General features: G+C 45.8%; 1 protein-coding gene across 1 annotated transcript in view; it reads left to right on the top strand.

Moving 5' to 3' along the window:
* The first annotated feature begins 18,462 nt into the window (after window positions 1–18,462).
* The window catches only part of b4galt2 (UDP-Gal:betaGlcNAc beta 1,4- galactosyltransferase, polypeptide 2), a 166,030-nt gene continuing 165,280 nt past the window's right edge, over window positions 18,463–19,212 (top strand). Inside the window, exon 1 of the mRNA XM_008285258.1 lies at window positions 18,463–18,808. Within this exon, the coding sequence (XP_008283480.1) occupies window positions 18,463–18,808 (346 nt within the window). The remainder of the gene's footprint in view (window positions 18,809–19,212) is intronic.

Raw genomic sequence — 19,212 nt, 5'->3', positions numbered from 1 at the left:
TCGTTGCCAAATGAGCAGCTGGATCAGAGCGAGCGGGGGAAAGAGACGGAGGGAGAGAGACGACGACCATGATGATGATGTTTCCACTGTAGTCTGTGGATCCTAACTACAGACGGGACTTTGTTGTATTTGCATAATGCGGCTGCAGCCGGAGCTGCGGCAGACGTAACGGTGGAGGATGTTCCTCCGGCGGCTCTGACTGAGCAGAATAATACTTTTCCAGTGTCAAGAGCGCCGTCAGATGTGATGTCGCGCTGCTTGTCAGTTTCATCTGGAAAAACAAATTTGCAAAAGAAAAAAAAAAAGAGAAGAAACCACGTGAGGAGCGAAACCTTTAAATCAAAGCAGGGGGCGCTTGTTCAGGGATGAGAGGAAGCAGGAAGCGGAGCAGCGAGGCAACGTGATATCAGACTTTTAAACGGTCCAGCCTCCCTCACATCAGACGGCTCAGAGGCAATTTAATACCCGCATGGGCAGAGCCGGGCCGGGGAGGTCCGGGAGAACACTGGAGTTTTGTTCTGGCTCTTACTCGCCTCTGCTCTGCCATGCTTGTGTCAGCTTTTTTTTTTCATCTTTAGCGCTCCGGCTTTGTGGCCACATTAAAATGCACAAGTCCAGCAGCTTCAGCAGGTAAAACCGACCGGTACCGATCCAGACCGAGCTCTCTGTCGCTGCTCCTTCATAAAGAATAAAGTCGTTGGTTTTGTTGCTGTACTTTGTAGTTTGGATGCGTTCTGCTGCACAGCCGTGTGTTTACTGGGCAGGATGGGATGTCAGACGGATCAGTCAGAAATCACACCAACAGGTGGCAGCGTTCTCTAGACGCCGGTGGTTCTGGGATGGCGGCTCAGGTGAGTAAAACCTCTGTGACCTGACGTTGGGACATTCGTGGTCCACTGAGGATGGATCCAGAGGATGCTGCCGGTGTGGTGCCGCTGCTAGGTTCTGTTTGTTTGTGTGAAATATTTCTACAGCTGATGGACTGTATTTAAATCAGCGGTTTTCTCTCCTGGATGGTTTGTGATCTCTGACTTTGTATTTAGCGTCTTTAGGTTGGATGTTTACCGTCTTCTGTTTGGTTTGTGGAAGAGTTAGCAGCATATTTAATACCATGTTCACCATCTTGACCATGTTATCATGCTAACATTAGCATGTAGCACAAATCCTTCCTGTTCTGACGAAGCCCGTGGATGGAGGCGAGCTGATGCTGCCCGCTGTACGTCTTCCTGCGCCGGTCCAAACCCACCAGCTCACTGTGATTATGTCGTGGAAATACAACCGGGGATGTGTTCCCTCCACCAATTCTAAAGTCATATCAGAAAGTTAAATCCAACTTTGAGGCTCGAGGTGTCCTTCAGTAGTTTAGCAGACGTCTCTCTTCTTATTGTGAAAAATGCCTTTTGGGCTGCAGGGACCGGGTCAGAACTGGCAGCAGGACTGAGCGGTGGCGACGTATCTCCAACGCCGTTGCGTAAATATGCGCTATACAAATAAATTGAATTGAATTGTTGCCCCAAAGTGATGCTCCTGTACGACTAAGCTGCATTTCCAGTCACACTTTGAGGGACTTTATTTTATTTTATTGCTTTTGCTCCTTTTCAGCCAACTGGTCACATGTTAGACGAGGCGGGACCGGCTGACCCAGAACATGGAGGAGAAGCTCTGAACGTCTTGTGAAAGGTCTCGTTTGAACCCAAACGCTGCTATTTTCCTAAACTATGTAGTTTGGGTGCTTCTAATGTGTAGTTATCGCTGTAAAGTGTCGACCGCAGCCTGATGCTTTTCCAGCTCCACAGTTTAAAGCTAAGCAGCAGACTGACAGCAAACAGCTGATCATAGGTGTGAAAATACGTTTATTTAGACCTAAGTTGGTTCCTTTTAAAGCTTCTAAACCTTTTATAGGCGTGGAGGATTGAATCTGCAGCCACCAGCGAACACATTCACCCGTCCTGGCTCGTTAACGGGATAGCTAAACGCAATTATTGTGATTAGAAAGTGTGATTTCAGTATGAAGACGGCGCCGGTTCTTCCCGTCCTCTAAGCCGAGGACGGCCGTGGGGGAGGGCTGAGGTCAGACGGTGTCACTGTCATTGTGGACGGCTCTCCCGGCTTCACCTTTGTCTTTATTCCTGCTGTTTATTGGATCCTTTCGGCTCTCCGGCTCTGCTTTTCTGGCCGTGTGTCATTTTCAGACGTGAAAACATCGTCCATCGATGTCACACAGCAGAGTCACGTGATGTTAAAAACGTTTGAGAAGCTGGAGCATCCATCAGTTGTCTAAACATGCACTAGAACCAGTAGATGTGACTGATGCTCCAGGACAGGTTCCCTCTCAGACCATTGAACGTCCTACAAGCCAGATAACAGTCGGATGCTTTCAGGAAGGAAAATGTAATTTTTCTACCAGATGAGAATCAGCAGCAGCAGCAGCAGTGATGTAGAACCAGCTGTGGAACGTAATGAGGCTTTTGTTTTTTTTAATATCAACATCTTACAGTAAATATAAAATCATTCCTAAAAGGTGCTTTAACAGAACAGCTTTTGCTGCTGTTTGCTGACGGATCACAGCGCCGGCGTCGTGTCGGTCCGTCTGTGCATCCCGTTGAGCTTCAGGAACATCTGGAGGGAAGTTCCTCAGATTTGGCACAAACGTCCAGTTGGACTTGATGTGATTTCTCGGTGAAGGCCCGACGTGGCTTCACAAGTGTTCATGCTGTCATTAGAATATCCTTTAAAACGGTCGTATGTCGGAGGTCAGCTTCACTCATAACGCTCTCTGGAACAAACATGCTGTCATGCAGTGACTCAGGAGCAGAAGGGCTCAGAGGGAGGAGACCATGTTTAACATTAAACTACATCAGTTTTTGTAGTTTTATGATCTATTTTTCTTCTAATCATGAACTTGTCACAACAAACAAGAAGAAAAGTTGATGTTGTCATTAATATTTCCTCTACTTGTGCAATGTCAGCACATTACTGGATTTATTTATTATATTTTTGGTATTTTGTCTTTTATTACTCTTGTTTTCTTTTGGGGCTGCAGGTGTCTCAGTGGTTAGCAGCGTGGCCTCACAGCTAGAAGGTCGCCGGTTCGTGTCCCGGTGAGGACACCCGGGATCTTCCTGCGTGGAGTCTCCATGTTCTCCCCGTGCAGCGTGGGTTCTCTCCGGGTTCTCCGGCTTCCTCCCACAGTCCAGAAACATGCTGAGGTTAATTGGTGATTGTAAATTGTCCGTAGGTGTGAATGTGAGTGTGCTTGGTTGTCTGTCTCTAAGTGTAGCCCTGTGATAGACTGGTTACCTGTCCAGGTGAACCTGCCTTCACCCTGAGTCAGCTGGGATAGACTCCAGCCCCCCATGACCCTGGTGAGGATTAAGGTGTAGAGATGATGGATGGATCTTTTATTGTGGAGTGTTTTATTGCTCACCTCTGGTGACCAGGTGTTTATTTGTACTCGGCTCTGAGAGCCCTGCACCAGAAGTTTGTGCACAAATGACAAATAAAAATCTGGAGTCCTTGAATCCTGATAGAAACTTCCAGTGTTCTGGTTGTCTGTCTGGACTTTGTGTGTTTCTTACCAGCTGTGCTGTAGTTTCTAATGAACGCAGTCATGATGTTTGGGTTGGATGTTGGTGCAGCTGCAGATGATCGTCTTCACTCAGACTTCACAGTTAAACCATTCAGTCCTGTTTCCTTTTCTCTGTCACTCAGTGCACACGAGGCCTTCTGTCATTTTCTTCTTCTTCTCAGGATGAGCTCGTTAAACGTAATGAGCTTGATCAGTGAACACTAAAAGGTCAGTGGCTGATTCATTTGTGACCCGTCATCGCTGAATCACAGCGTCGGTGCTCAAACGAACTGGGTCTGAGCGGCGCCGGTCCCGTGATACAGGTGACGGTGGACTGTTGTGGGTGTTGTTACATAACCAAGGATTGTTGATGAGATCGGCACATAACTGGGCGGAAAAAATCAGTAGCAAGTCAGGACAAGGAGGAGAAACGAGGAAGCTGTGAGTGAACGGCTGTGACTTTGCAGTTTCTCCAGGATATAGCAGTTAGTTACAGTTTGGACCCTTCTGATTCCTCCTCAGGTGTGCTGGGCTCAGTGGGGACGGAGCAGCACCTGTCCTGCAGCAACCACTTCAATTACAACTCTTTAAATGAATCATGAAGAATTTCCTCGTGCAGTCTCTCCTCATAGCAAGCACTCGTTTTCCTGATTGGTCTGTTTGCAGCGTGTGTCAGCTGATGTCCACAGATGTATACGTCCAGAGATATGTATGGACTCGGGTGGACGGGGGAGTTCAGGTCACGTGAGAGGATGTCATTCGCTGCAGCTTCATGATGTGCAATGATGCAAAAAACATGTTTAACATTCAGAATAACTAAAAACGCAGCTTTTCATGAAATCAGGCTGCTTGTTGATGTTCCCTAATGAGGCCAGTTTGCTTTTAAAGCAGGTTTTTGTATATCAAGGAGAGCAAAGATAAATTATTACCTGTGGATCTGGATAAATAATGATGTTAGCATTAATGTGAGTAATGCAAAAGAAACCTTTTTTTTCTTTAGTAGAAATACAGTCAATAATTATCAACCATGTCATTATTATTATTATTATTATTATTATTATTATTATTGTTATTATTATTGTTATTATTATTGTCTGTACTTCAAGTTTCCGAACAAACAAAGGGCTCGTGTGGTTTTCTCAAATCAGGAGATGATAATAATTATTATTCCAGGATGCGGTTGTCCATGCGTGTTCCCCGTCAGTGTCATTTAATGTATTTGAGGTTCTCTATTAATGGCATCCTTTAGGTTACACAGCCTCTGGGGAAAATGTTAGAATCACTCCTGGAGGATGTTTGGTCAGTTTTTTTAATTTTGTAGGAAAGAAAAGTAAATCACAGACGAGCCACAAAACAATTCTTTATTAAAAACGTCGAGCATCTGGCTTTAAGAAGCACAAAGAAGAAAGAAAGAAATTGTTGTAGTCAGTCACGGTTGCTGTTTTATTTTTAGATCAAGCAGAGGACGAGTGCTGATTCCCTCATTTTTTGCCGGGCGTTGTGTTTACGGACCGAATATCTAAGTGTCGTGGTTTTTATTTAAGGCTGAAACATGTTGTGTACGATGGGACCATGTCAAATATTCCAGTGGGTCATTTCCTTAACTCCTGCACAATATGCTGTATTGTTAGGGTGCGTCTTAGTGACGTGACCCAGATCCTCCATAATGACGGCGAGCTCCGTCCTCCTCCCCCCGCGCTCCTCCTCATCTCCATCATATCACTCACTGCCTGCAGCCTCCGGCGTGGAGGGGAGGGGGGTATAATCTTCCACAGAGACCCAGCTACACTGTGGGTTCTTTGAAAACCGATTTCTAGTTTTGCATTTCGGGCTGCAGTGTCTCTGTAAACTCTAAATAAAGATAAATCATTAAAAAAAATAGGAGCCATGTTATCCGTTCCTCTGACCTCTTTCTGTGCAGCGTGAATACAGAGTTTACTTTTCCTAATACATGAGACTCACACCGAGCCCGAGATAACTTCACTGTGCTCCGGTTCGGTTTGTGGGAGATGAACTCGCCTGCAGCAATGTGTGCCGGTGCCATGAGAGAGCTCTGAGGCTCCATACTATGGAGTGTAGCGTGGCTAATGCATTTTTGATAAGACCGGGAGGGCTGGCTTGTAGGTTAAAACGCAAGAGGCCCGAGGCTCCAGAGACACAGAGTGAAGGAGGGAATGGAAGAAAGAGAGGAAGATGCTCGGGCTGTGATCTTCATCCAGCTCAAGAAGAGTTTGCTTTCCCACCCAGACTTATTTTCTGTTTGGCTACTTTTCTGCAAGTTACAGTCACGATATCACAGAATTTCTCAGAGTTACATGGAGGCAGCAGAACACAACGCGAACGTCGCTGCATCGCACGAGCAATAACCTGTCGACGCTACGGGGAAACGTTGAGAAGTTATTTTAATTAAACACATTTCAGAGTTTGTGTTAGTCTGAATTTTAAGCTACAAATGTTTGCTCCAAATATCAGATGCTGGTCTCCTTATTTACTAAAAATGGCTTTCGATGTTGGAAACCATATTACCGTAATGTCCAGACTATTGAGGCACCTGAATATAAGCCACACCCACTAAGTTTAAAAAGAAAACCAGGTGTGCACATCTACAGGCTGCACTTGTCTATAAGCTGCAGGTGTCCATGGCTGGTTAAGGAAATAAAACTCCAGCAGCTACCAGGAAAAGTCACTGATGGCTATCTTCATCTTCCTCCTGCACTAAAACCACTAAAGTCGTCTTCTTCAGTGTCTTCAGGAGCTGAACAGCCTCAGAATCACTTCATCACTTCCTCAGTCTCTCTGTCGTCGTCGCTCTCAGCGTCACTTTGATCTTGAGGCGAATTCGTAAAACTCATAAAAATCCATAAATTAGCTGATTCATTTTTTTTAAGCCGCAGTGTTCAAAGCGTGTGAAAAAAGTAGCCGCCTATAGTCCAGACATTACGGTAGTTATGACAGCGGCCACCCGCAGCTGAAAATGGTATTAGAGTGAAAACAAAGAAACACAACACTAAGTTTATAGTTGCTATGACAACCAGGGGTATTGAGGATCAATCAACGTTAATAATTAAACTGGTTAAATGTGTATTAAAGTGATGCGGCTGTTTGAAAAGAGTATTGGATATCAGCTGTAGTACCTGATTGAGCCACCAGGTGGAGCCTCTTACTGTTTAATGAGGTTGAAGTCCAGCTAGCAGCTGATCCAAATTGTTTAAAAGTGTAGTTTTGTGATTGTTATTTGAGTTATTTGAATTTTCAATTGTCGTGCATGAATTCGTTTTTTTTTTTTTTTTATAGCGTTAGCGTCGCCGAATGCATTGCAGCGGTTTACCTAGCGATAGTCCACCATGATGGATGCTTGGCTTCAAGAAAAGGAAAGTTCACTGGGGCAACGAAAATGCACCAGCTTTACCGTGAACATCAAGTATCAGTGGTTAGAAATGTTTTTTTCCCGCACACATGAAGGCAACCAATGATTAATCAGTTATTGATTGAATTCATGGCCAGCCGAATGTTAGGGAAATGTGTATCCGTAATTACAACAAAGGTTTAATATTTTAATATGTTCATCATTGCTGTTTGCTGGAGAGTATAACTACGGCTAAGCGTGTTAGCTTAGCTTAGCATTAAAGTGGCTAGCTTGAATCTGTCCCACCAGAACGTCTGAAGTTCACCTGTGTTGTTGGAGTGTGTTTGTGTTTGTAAAAGATCTGCTGTTGTTTCGCTGGAGTTGATGCGCTGGATAATTTATAGGCTCTAAGCAGTTGCTAGGTAACCAGAGGAGACTCCAGGACATCGCCGCGGCTGGCCTGCTTTCCAGCGTTTGGGCTAAGCTAACCGGCTGCTGGCTGCGGTTTCATATTAAAGTAATATCGATCTTCTCATCTTACTCCCAGCTAGAAAGCATATTTCCCAAATGTCAAACTACTGCTTTAAGCTGTGAAGATCTAAAAGGGACGTGCAGAGTCAGATGTTGAGTCTGCGTAGGTTCAGCTTCACACAGGAAGTGATGCATGTAGACGCTCCTCACTGGGCCTGTTTAACATATGAACAGGTTTAATTGCACAACTTTGTAATGTTGCATAACAAGAACATGTCTTTATGTATGTACTCAGCCATTAGGAGCATCTACTATGCATTTATAAAGTTATCCCACTTAGTTAACGCATAATTCATTGAGAAGCCATAAAGTACAGCTAACGTTGCTTTTTGACGTTGTTTTAAATGTATGAAGACATTTCTAAACACGGTTTTCTATCAGGACGGTCTGGTCAGTATGGCCCCATGTAGCTGTTTTCATTCTACTGCAGTAGTTGAGGATTTATTCTGTAACCTAAGTCTATAAGTCTATAAGTTGACATCCCAAACCCACATCAGGCTCATTCCATGTCAGCTCAGCAGAGGTGGATGTTTGACCGTCTCAGAATCTGTTGAAACTTTGTGGGAATGATCTGAAACTGACTTCTGACCATTTTTTTAAAAGCTGAAATTCCAACATTTTCATGATTTTTCACCCAATGGAACTTTTCAATAACAAGTTGGAAATTGAGCGAGATGCCGCTTTCAGACGTCCATATCTGTTGACGTGTACGTCCTGGAGTCTCCACATGTTCAGGAGATGTTCAGAAGTTTCTGGTGAATGGAGAGAAACCAGCAAAATCTGGCAGTCATGACTCCGTTTTTTGCTTAAGACCTCCCAACTTCAGGATTTTCTCAAAAATCACAAATAAAGTGGATTGTCAGACATCTCTCTGATACGTGGGATCTATTTGATTCATGTTGTTGTGAGAATAACACCTGAGTGACATCACTGATGCTTAGAAAGCTTCCATATGTTGGTAGAAATGGGAGTTATGGCCAATCAGAGTTGACACAGGTACAAAAGTAATTAATTAACCGGCCAGATGGACGTCTTGAATCCCGGGTAGGCTGATGGAGTTTAGGACAGCAGGAGATGGAAGGATCATCTAGTGGTGTGCTACGTTTCAACATCTTCCATGATGTCTTCATGTTAAACTCAGTCTGCTCCTGACTGTTATTATTAAACAGGAAGTGGTGGCTGGAACTGATCAGGAGCATGAAGACGTAACAGTTATGTTTTTTATGGCATTATGGAAGGATTTAGAAACTTGATCCTAATTAAATAGATCCTCTGTATTTGAGATGCATATCTCCAAATCTTCTGAAAAAACAAATCCTGAATTTGGGAGCTCTTAAGCAAAGAATTGAGTTTTGATTACCAGATTTTGCCGCTTTCTCTCTGTTCACCAGAAACTTCTGAACATCTCCTGAACATCTCCTGAACATGTGGAGACTCCAGGACGTACACTTCAACAGATGTGGACGTCTGAAAGTGGCATCTTGTTCAGTTTCCAACTCACAAGAGATTTATTGAAAATTTCTATCGGGTGAAAAATTATGAAAATGTTGGAACCTCCTCTAATCTTGCTGAGTTGACACAGAATGATCCATAGTTGAACGTATGTTTTATGTGATTATCGTTACGTTATTTATCTTTTATTTTATCTTCCTTTCCACACAAATGTAAATATGGACAGAAACGTGGACAGTATCAGTGTATGCACACGTCCATCTGTCTTCCTCTGAGACTGTGTGACGACGTTTAGGCTCGTCCTCACTTCTCCACTCCGTCGTTGGGCTGTTGGAGCGCTAAGACTTGGTTTTAGGGTGAGACAGCATTGGTGTGGGGAACTCTTCATGTCTCTGGTGATGGACGGCCTTCTGCTCTGTTGCTCATTAGAAGTGATCAGTGACGAACAGTCTGATGTTCTCCGTTGATTGTTCAGCTCTTTAATGAATACGATAAACCACACGAGGAGGAGGTCGAGTTCTGGATCCAGCTTTTGCATCTGAACCTGATAGATTTCTCTCATCGATGCGCTCCACTCCTCGTCCTTTCATCCACCTTTTGATCATCTGTGTGCTTCAGTAGGCGCTGGAGTCTTCTGATCTTTATCCAATCTCAAAATTAACATTTTCTCCACATGACCCAACGTCCGATGAATCTTACGGCAGCGTCTCTGGCGGGCTGAAGCTCGCCTGGTAGGACGGCAGCAGGCGGCGGCTCGAGGTGCGAGAACGACCGACGCAAAGAAAACACAAAGCTGGTTTAGTCTCGTGTTCGAGGCTTTTACGACCCTTTTGTGTGACAGATGCCGGTCCTTCTGCTCTGGTTTTAACAGTTTTATTTAAAGCAATCACGCTTTCAAATATTAAATAACACTTAAGTAAAACAGAAGTAGCTTCATTATTAATTCACTGGGCCTATAGACCAAACATACAGACGCATTCCTCTCCACAGAACGAATCTGGTGCAGCGCTGGAAGCAGCTCTACATACAGAAAGCCTGCAGTAGTTTGTGTTTGATGATCTGCTTGGACAGCGGTCATATACATCCTACATATATTATATACACCAGTTATTCTGGTCGGCACAGAGGAGGACGGCTCGTGTTCGGTTAGAGGAACGTGAAGCATGGCTGCCTTCCTGAACATTGAACACGTCGGGCGGCTTCGTCGGGATGAGAAGTGGTCGTGCACGGCGGCCGGCGGAGAGAAGACGGAAGAATTTAGAGAGCTTTTCATTTACACTTAAAGATCCCTCAACCCTGCACGCTGACATTTACTGGATCTCGGCTCCACCGCGGACTGAAGGGACCACATTTTGGAACTTGTGACTAAAAAGGTTGTCATTTAAAGTTTCCCCCGACTCGCTCCCGACCCGTCGGCCGTGAATATTGTGACTCGGCAGAGCTGACCGATTGGATAAAGAGTCTCCGGAGCAGCTCTTTACTTCAGCTTTACGGACAATTACAGGGAGTCTGTGGATGTTCTGATTTACAGCCACAAACACCTTTTAGCCCCAGGTTTCTGATAAAGTTCTGACTTTAATAGCAGGCCTCGGTCTTGTTTGTGATGGCGCGATGTGAGGCCTGATGGCGTGTTTTGAGTCCTCCCTTCACATTAAAAGCCTCCAGTTCAGTCGCACGCCGTCTCTGCTTCCAGCATATGCTCGGCCACGACGTGATGAATTATGTACCCTCACAAATTACCAGTCTGGCCACCCGTCTGGCAACCAATTAAAATTTTAAGATACAGATGTTGTCGACATTCTGCTGGCTTTAGTTGGCGCTTCATCTAAATGCGCTTTTTGATGTGTGTGTGAGTGGCTTTGAAAAAGAGAGGAATCCATTACATTTATGTGACAAGACCAGACGTTATTAAATAAGTACAGTGTCTTTAAGAGCCGCAAATGTCAGCGTGGCCTCACAGAACCGTCCGGGCCCGTCTCATACACTTAATGACTGGATCTGAGCGGGTGCGCTCTGTGACGGATCGGTCTGGACGTCGCTGAATCATCTCGTTTAACCAGATGGACCAAATGAGAGTCCACTCACCTCAAGAACTCAAACACTCGGATAACATTCTGCACCGCCAGCGTCCGCCTGTAACTGTTTACACGAGCAGCTTCCTCGCAAAGGTGGAGTCCTGCAGCGTTATTAAAATGTAAATCTGAGAAGTGGTGCATGTTGGGGGATGGACAGCGGAGCATCGCTGGTCACGAATTAAGACACGTAACTAATATGAACAGACGCGTCTCCCACCAGAACCGTTGGTTTTACGTCCACTCAGAAGACTTCAAGTTCAAAACAAAAGCGTCGTTTCTACATGATAACCATCCAGGTGCTGGTGAAATCTGTCACCTGCACATTTCAGTCTGCTCCATTCGGTTATCATAAACCTAAAACCATACGAGCTGGTTAAGTTTCTCATCTGCAGCTCAAGTTTTTGTTGTACATGCTGTTTGTTTCAAAACAAACCTGCCAAACGGTGTTGAATGTATACGTCACCTATATATAGATGGATGTCCGCTCCAAACTAATCCAAAAACGAGCAACAAGGTGGAGCGTGAGTGAAGCTGAAGCGAACAGCACCTTTAGTTATGCACACCTTAACCCCTGATAGAACTTAAACCGGTGAGTTATGTATAAATTCAACCTGCATGCAGTTGTCTTGAATAGAGGAAGTAGCTTTAGACACCAAAACCGCTCTATATACGAGGCTGTAAACATGTTTGTTTCTGCTGTAAAGTTGGCCGTTTTAACGTGGAGCTCTTTGGGGATCGACTCACTTTTGGCGCCTCCAGTGGCCATTTAAGGAACTGCAGCCTCTGAGGTTGCTGCTTGAAGACGTGAAGAAGAAGAAATCCAAAACCGAGTTACAGCTGCTAAACTACAACTAGGAAATCAATGTTTGGGAGCAAACAGAATCCTGCAAAGCAAACGTCCTCCATGCAGACAAGCATTAAGGTTTTAAGTGATAAAGTGTTATTGTTGCTGATGTTAATCTATTAATCCATTTACAACTAACCCACTACCGTGATTAAAATCTAACAGCTTGAGTTGAACAGTTATGATGACACTCTTATGGTAAATATTCAAGACAGGAACTTTAACTGAGAAGCTCAGATGAGCTACCAGCTAATCCTGAAGTAACTCAGATTAACTCAAAAAACAAACTGCAGCAGTAAAAAAAAAAAAAAAAAGTTGTAAGAGTGACAGCTTTACCATCATCACTTATAAAACCATGACTCCATCAGACTCCACTTTCAGTAGCGTTAATCAACATTAACATAAAACCCTACGATTAAAACGAACTGAGGTCATTATCTACAGTTTGCTTGAGGTTTCCAACAAAAGAAAATACTGACAAAAACAGTCCCTCAGTACTGCCCTGAACCATCCCTCCAATTAATGCCCCAAATATTCACTAAAGACGTCAATGACAATCAAAAAACAGGAAAAACTGGGTTTCAGCTGCGTGGATGCAGAAAGAGATCCAGCTGATGGTTCTGTATCAGTCAGAACATGTCGTTTTCTGTCCTCGTGTCCTGTGTAGCTGCATAAAACCCACAGCTCCTCATATCGCTGTTTATTCTCTGCTATCGTACTCAGCGCAGAGCAAACGTTTAACACTCTGTGAGTCCTGTCGCGGCGGTTTCTGCTGACATGACATTTCAGATATAAACCCAGAGTTGCACCACCAAGTGTCACGGTCAACAACACCGGCAACAAGAAAGAAATGTGTTCTTCATTCCTAACGTACAGATGCATCCATCCGTCAACACACCGCCGTAGCAGCCGCCTGTCCGTTAGAGAGACGACTTCAGAGCTTTTATCGCTGACAAATACAATCATCAAAGCAGCAAAAGAAAGCGGCATTAACACTGAAACACATTCACCCTGCATTTGCAAAGTGAATCAGAAACGACAACGTCTTTTTTCCTGTTTCTCTGCTTTGCGTCTCTCTCTGGGGTCAGCGGATCTCATGTTTTAATATTCTATTAAAAGTCAACATTTCAGCTTTAAGCTCTATTTTATAACCAGCTCCTGTTTTCAAACTCTCCAAACTGTGTCGTCCTGGTAGACGTCGGTGTGAACACTGTGTAGTTTACCTGATTATGGACTGAACGGCGCTGCAGTTCCCTTTATTGGTGCGAACCGATCGAAGAGATCATAGGAAGCGGTGTTTGCCTGCAGTGACGGTTAAAAGTTTGATAAATGCCATCAGAGGTTACGAGAGTCCAGAGTCATGTCTTTTCTTTTTTTCTTTTTTAGCTCATTTAGTCCAAAACCCCGTTCCAATGATACCATACAGATAAAAGCCTCCTAATGTTTGTACAGCTGAGTGTTTCTGCTCTGCATAGAACACTCTCAATGTCTTAAAGTCCAGTCATGACTCTATGATCCAACACTAAATGTAAAACCTTCTTCTATGTCGGATATCAAGGCTGTGGGATTGTTAAGGGTCGGATGATCCAGTCTCGACTGTATTTGGTACTTTTTTGTGTTCTCTGCTCTGTAATGTTTTGGCTTTGGATGGATGTTGGACCCCCTGCAGCAGCATGACGATCACAGTTTGGTCATTGAGATGCTGAACTGGAGGTCCTCAGCTCTCCATCAATGTGGCTCTTCACAGAATCAACTCACCTTTTTGAAATTTCTGAAATAAGGAAACCTGGCATTGGGTTGAGATGCTGGATTGAGGCGTGAGCAGCTGGAAACCTGCAGTGAGTCGCGATCGAGCAGGAAAACCTCTGAGTTTTTATCCTGTTGTGGTGTTAAGAGGAGCGGTTGGGCTCCAGTCTGGCATCCGGTGCCAAAAAATCCAGAATAAAACAAAAGAAAGGGATGAAAATCGTTCAACTGATGGATTAAAAAAATTCCCTTTACTTGGACTTAATTAGTTGCTTGTAATGGTGCGATGATGAAACGCTGTCTGTGATGAAGTCTGTGATTATCCAAGTGGCTCTTTAGGGTTTCATTTGTCACCGACTGAACTCCGAGCAGCTCTTTCTATCTCTCTCTGCTCACATTTTCGCTCGCTGTGCTCTCATTTTTCACTGCATCTGTATGGAAACAAAGCGGCGGCTGGAAGAAGAGAGAGCTCAGAAATGTCTTTAGTGCAGGATGATGCAGCTGCAGTGTCGTCAATCATGAAGGAAAAACAGCAGCAGCTGAATGTTCGTCACCTCGTTGCTCAGTCTGAACACATCCTGCAGTTCAACCCGGTTACAAAACATCGCTGAGTTTTTGTCACGTGACTGTTGGTCACAGCTGAGCGGCGCGTTGCTTCACGGTCGCCCCGAGCAGAGCAGAATTTTTAGTATTTACAGAATCCGGTTAAAGCAAATCGTTTGTTTTTAGGAATTTTTCTAATCACAATTTAAAGCTGAGGTTTCTGATAGGACGGCAACGTCACGGGTCATCAGCTCAAGGACGGCTGGAAAATGGATCATTTCTGGTGATTTTTAAGTTATTTTTGAAGATGATGCACCAGGTTATGTGGTTCAGAGGATTCTTCAAATTGGAGTGCATGTATTTAGGAGGGTCCAGAAGACCTTCAGGCTCAGCGTCAGTAATTTTCCACGCGACCACCGTGGTAGTCGAGGTGTTGGATTCTTTAAGTGTGGCTGCAGCCTCTCACAGTCCCTCCCTGGCAGTATTATAATTAATCCACAAGCCATTGAACAGCGAGTTAGCACGCTCGTTAACCTCCACCAATCAGGCTGCAGCTCCACACAGACGCCGGCGTGCCCTCTGATTGCTGTGGTGAAGCAGGAATGAAGACGTCGGACCGCTCACATTTTCTGAGGATGGCGGTGACGTTAATGGCGGTGGTTCCCTCTCTCCTCGGGACATCTGGACCGTCCAGTCTTTGTCTGCTCATTTAGAGGCAGCCTTCAAACTTTAACGAGGACGGAAACGGGCCGTTATATTCCCCTCCACATATTTTCATGGCGCTTCTCTGCGGGTTCCTCTGGCGGATGCGATCGGGGACTGTTATGAAATTTATCGCTGCTGTTAAAAAGGGAGTTACAGGATCCTTGAATAAACCGGTTACATAAAGGGTCCGGCTCTCTCTGTTGCCGGCTCCCCGTTTTCGCTCTCTGTGGTGTTTATCTCTCTGTGAACATTTGAAGACCTTCGTTCGTGGCCTCGCTGCTGCTCTTCTTCCCTCGTTTGCATATCAAGTTGGGCGCTGTGCACAATCCCTGGTCCCAGAGAGAGACAGACGATGTGAGTGGGAGAGAAATTTCCTCTTTTGTTTGACCTTTCTCCAGACAACAAACTTGTTCTTGTTGTCTCGAGAAAAAATCAGTTGAGCGAAGTGTTAGCAAACCAAGCGGCTGGACTTAGCGGCCGTGAGGCTTTGTGTTCGTGCACCACATGAGGGAAGAAGCGCTGATGTGCATTCTGTCCACATTGATCTCTGTTGAGTCCTGAGCGGCTCTCTGTGCCGTCCGCGGGTTTGATTCTTCTGTTTTCGGCGGCGCCACGCTTCGCTCCGAAACGGTTCGATACCCGCCCGACACCGGTGGCGAACCCGAGCTCTGCAGCCGAGGGAGAAGACGGGCCGAAGCTCCTCCGTCTGACTGACTGATCATCTGTCCGACTTTGAAAAATTCGCTCCTCGTTCGTTACGTGCCGACTCGCTCGGTCGCTGAGCAGCCGCACGGCCGGGAAATAAATCCTGACCTGCACAAGCATTATGGTGTGACTGACGTGTGGTGTCCGGGTCCTTCGGTCAGCAGAAATCCATCTCATTAAGTTGGCACACACACACACACACACACACACACACCCTGGAGGCTCGGTCTTGGCAGCCTCCACTTTGCTGCCCACAGACAAAAGCCAGACGCAGCAAGAGGCAGCCAACTATCTGGACAGGCAGCAGCCATCAGCCCAGTCACCCAACATGTGTTTAAATTTGTTCAATTTTGCCTCAAGGAGCAGAAGAAGAAACCTGCAGCCGGTGCAGCGTTTCACCCAAAAGGCCGGCGTTGGGCTGTTTGGAAACGTTCTGTACAGTTTCTGTAGATGCTTTAAAGTCACTCAGTGGCGATGATGTCGGTTCAAATGAAACCAGACAAACGGCAACAAACCTGAAGTGATCGATCAATGAGCCGTTGGGGTAATTTTTTACTCAGATATTCCAGCTTCTCATTGGCGTGGATTTGGAAGCTTTGCTGCTGTTCAAGCCTTCGGAGGCTTTAACGGCGTCAGGTCGACCGTCTCGTGGTCGTGATATCTCCGGAACACCTCGAGGGAACTTCTTGATATTCGGCCCCAACGTTCTCTCCGACTCGAGGGTGAACAGACGAGTGAAAGCTCAGGTCACGCTGACGTAACTCCAGAGTTTCTTTGCTAATCATCACAAACTTTTTTGCAAATGTTGAGAGAAAATGATGAAGCAGTGACATTTTAGACGCTAAAGGTTGAAGGACAACGTCACTGAGGCGTCGTGATGTTGTTTAAAAAACACTTTCTGGTCATTAATCAGCTGAAGATGGTGACCGTGTTTCATGTTTGGTCGGTGACTGAACGGGTCACACTGATGACAGTTTGGTGCTTCTTCACAGCAACGTGTATATCTGAAGCATTATTATGGCGATAGCTTTGTCTTCCATCACATTATGTTTTATTAGCTGTGATTATGAATCCATGCAATGAGTCTGACTGGACAGATGTGGATGTAAAGTGGACCTTGGCTGGTTGGCAGAAGGTGTCTGCAAGGTTTACATTTCAGTTTGTTGTATGTCATAGTGAAGGAAATAGAGACAAGGTGAGATGTGATAAAATGAAGATTCTGATGGTTCAGTGGCAGCTTTAGGTCACATAAAACAGTTTGAAGGATTCAGCATCAGATGTGTGTATTCGAGCCTCGTCTCAGTGGTCGTGTGTTGAAGTGTCGTGCTGTGTCTGGTAGCTGTGGTTCAGGAAACAAATGGATTCTGGACCTGAAGACGTGTTTGTCGCATTCGTGCTGCTGTGATACGATGTGAGGTGGTATTAATTAAGGTTCAGTATGAAAGGTGGCCTTAACGTCTCCTCCATCTTCAGTGGGACCGGGACTCGTGTGTCTTGTCACCGACACGCCGAAGCGTTTGTGAAAACCCAGCGTTTGCCGGAGCCGAGCGGTTTCCCCAGAGGACAGCTGGGATGTTAACCGCTGGAGCAAACCGAGCCGGTGCAGGAATCCATCCTGCTCCACCATTAGTGTACACATATCTATTAATGCCTCTCTGTGTCTTCCCCATCCGTTTGCATTTTCATCAGAGAATCTGATGTCATTCAGGCTTTTTATCGTCTACTTCAACCTCATCTTCTTCTTTTCTCTCATTGATTGGAAAAGCCATAAACCTACAGTAAGCCCGGCCTGTGGGAACGCTCTAAGTGCTCCGCTCTGCTCGTATCTTCACTGCATTGTGTATTCCCACTTGCCGTCTCGTTCTATCATAAACGCTTTTTAAACCACTTGACTGGAAAATTGACTTGGCATGTCAATTTGGCTGAACTGCCCGAGTCAAGGCTTCTCGTTTGTTAGCGTCTGCAGACGCTTTATTGTTTTCTTTTTGTTTGTTGTTTTTTTTTTTTGTTAAATTCTGGTGTGTGCTTCTTTCTCTGTCGAGAGCCAACTTCTACATTTATTTCACGGCGTTTCAAGCAGGCATTTTGGATGAGAACAAGGTCACTGAGCACTGAACGGGCCGGTGGGAGATCGATGGTGTTGGGTTCGATTTTATACAGCGAATAATGTAACGAGTCACTGTACTGAGTTAAAATGCACGGCGGTAATTAATGGCACTTCACCTGCACCGGTTTAAGCAAGCAGGCTGAACATTAACACTGTTTAGCAGCAGAGCGTCCTTTTAGGGAAACATTTGATAAATTAGTGTAATTAAACTGCATTTAACATTGACTCGGCTTCATTCTAACTTATTTCTTTCTTATCTTTTATTTTCCAGGTGCTTCAGACTTTCCAGCTTTACCAGTGAAGACAAAAGTCCGACTGGCCCGGTGCTGCAGAGGGAGGCGGTTCTGATGGACAGCTGAGCCTCCACATGATGAATGTTTGTGCCGTCGCTGGGATCAAGTATTAATCAACAGTTTTAAGTGTGTTCAGACTCTCTGGATTATTTGAGCTGCAGCCACAACCTGAACCTGGACGACGACGACCTGAACACATCGTTAACACAAAGGCCTTACACCCATATTCATATTAACATATCAGCTGTTTTAAGCTTGTGTTCTGGTGTCGGGGTTCCAGTACAGAGGCTGGTTCTCCTGTCATGCAGGAAGTCTGGGGACGCACCACGAGCCGGCAACACAGATTTCTGGAGCTGTTGCGTCCCCGTCCCGGTCCGTGACCCCATGACCCCCGCACAAGTCAGATAGTTCGGTACCGGCTCGCCACATGTCCTCCTACCAGTAGATGATATTACCCTCGTAACCGTTGGGATGAGCGCATGCCCGTAGCCGCGCCACGCCAGCGCTGTCGTGGCCGGCCGTCGCAGGACGGCCATCTTCCTCTGCCATGACCCGGCTGATGTTGGGCCGAACTCTGGAGCGCATCTGTAAAGGCGTCCTGCTGCTCTGCCTGCTCCACTTCCTCATCATGATGATCCTGTACTTCGACGTCTACTCGCAGCGCTTCGACCTCTTCAGCCGCTTCAACAACGGACGCAACGGATCCAGGAATAACGTGAGCGGAGCAGGCGGTGGGCACCACTTCTACTACTACAACCTCTCCAGGCCCAACACCACGCTAGCCAGCTACCTGGCCACAGGTGACCAGCTGGTGCCCAGCATGCAGCCCGAGAGCAACCAGACGCCTTCTCCCAAACCGCTGCCGCCGTGTCCTGAGAACCCGCCGGGCCTCGGTGAGTAGAAACAGGCTGCTGCTTCCTGTTGACGATGAGACGTGTTGAGTCACGCATTTGTTTTAGCACACGGTGTAACGTGAAGAAAAGGACGAGCCAACGTTCTGTTTAGAACCACAATAGTCACCTGCTGCTGTTCATGTCCGTCCTCCAGATGAGTCCAGCTGCCTGCGGCTCCCTTCTAGGACTATTAACTGTTGCATCTGCGAGGCACCAGTGACAAAAGGGCTGTGATCTGATGTGTGTTGTGTTTGTCGATGAGGCCTCTTCCCTGCTCATGCGAGGTGAAGCCATGTGTGCTGACTGTACGTTAGCTGGTCCGTCTCTGTCCCGCTGCCAGCGAGGCGGCTCTGGATCAGCAGCAGGCTGCAGGTATCAGGTATTAGGTATTAGGTATCAGGCTG

The sequence above is a fragment of the Stegastes partitus genome, unplaced genomic scaffold (genome assembly GCF_000690725.1).
Source record: "Stegastes partitus isolate 25-593 unplaced genomic scaffold, Stegastes_partitus-1.0.2 Scaffold393, whole genome shotgun sequence".
Taxonomy (NCBI): domain Eukaryota; kingdom Metazoa; phylum Chordata; class Actinopteri; family Pomacentridae; genus Stegastes; species Stegastes partitus.
This window is presented reverse-complemented; position numbering and strand designations above follow the sequence as displayed.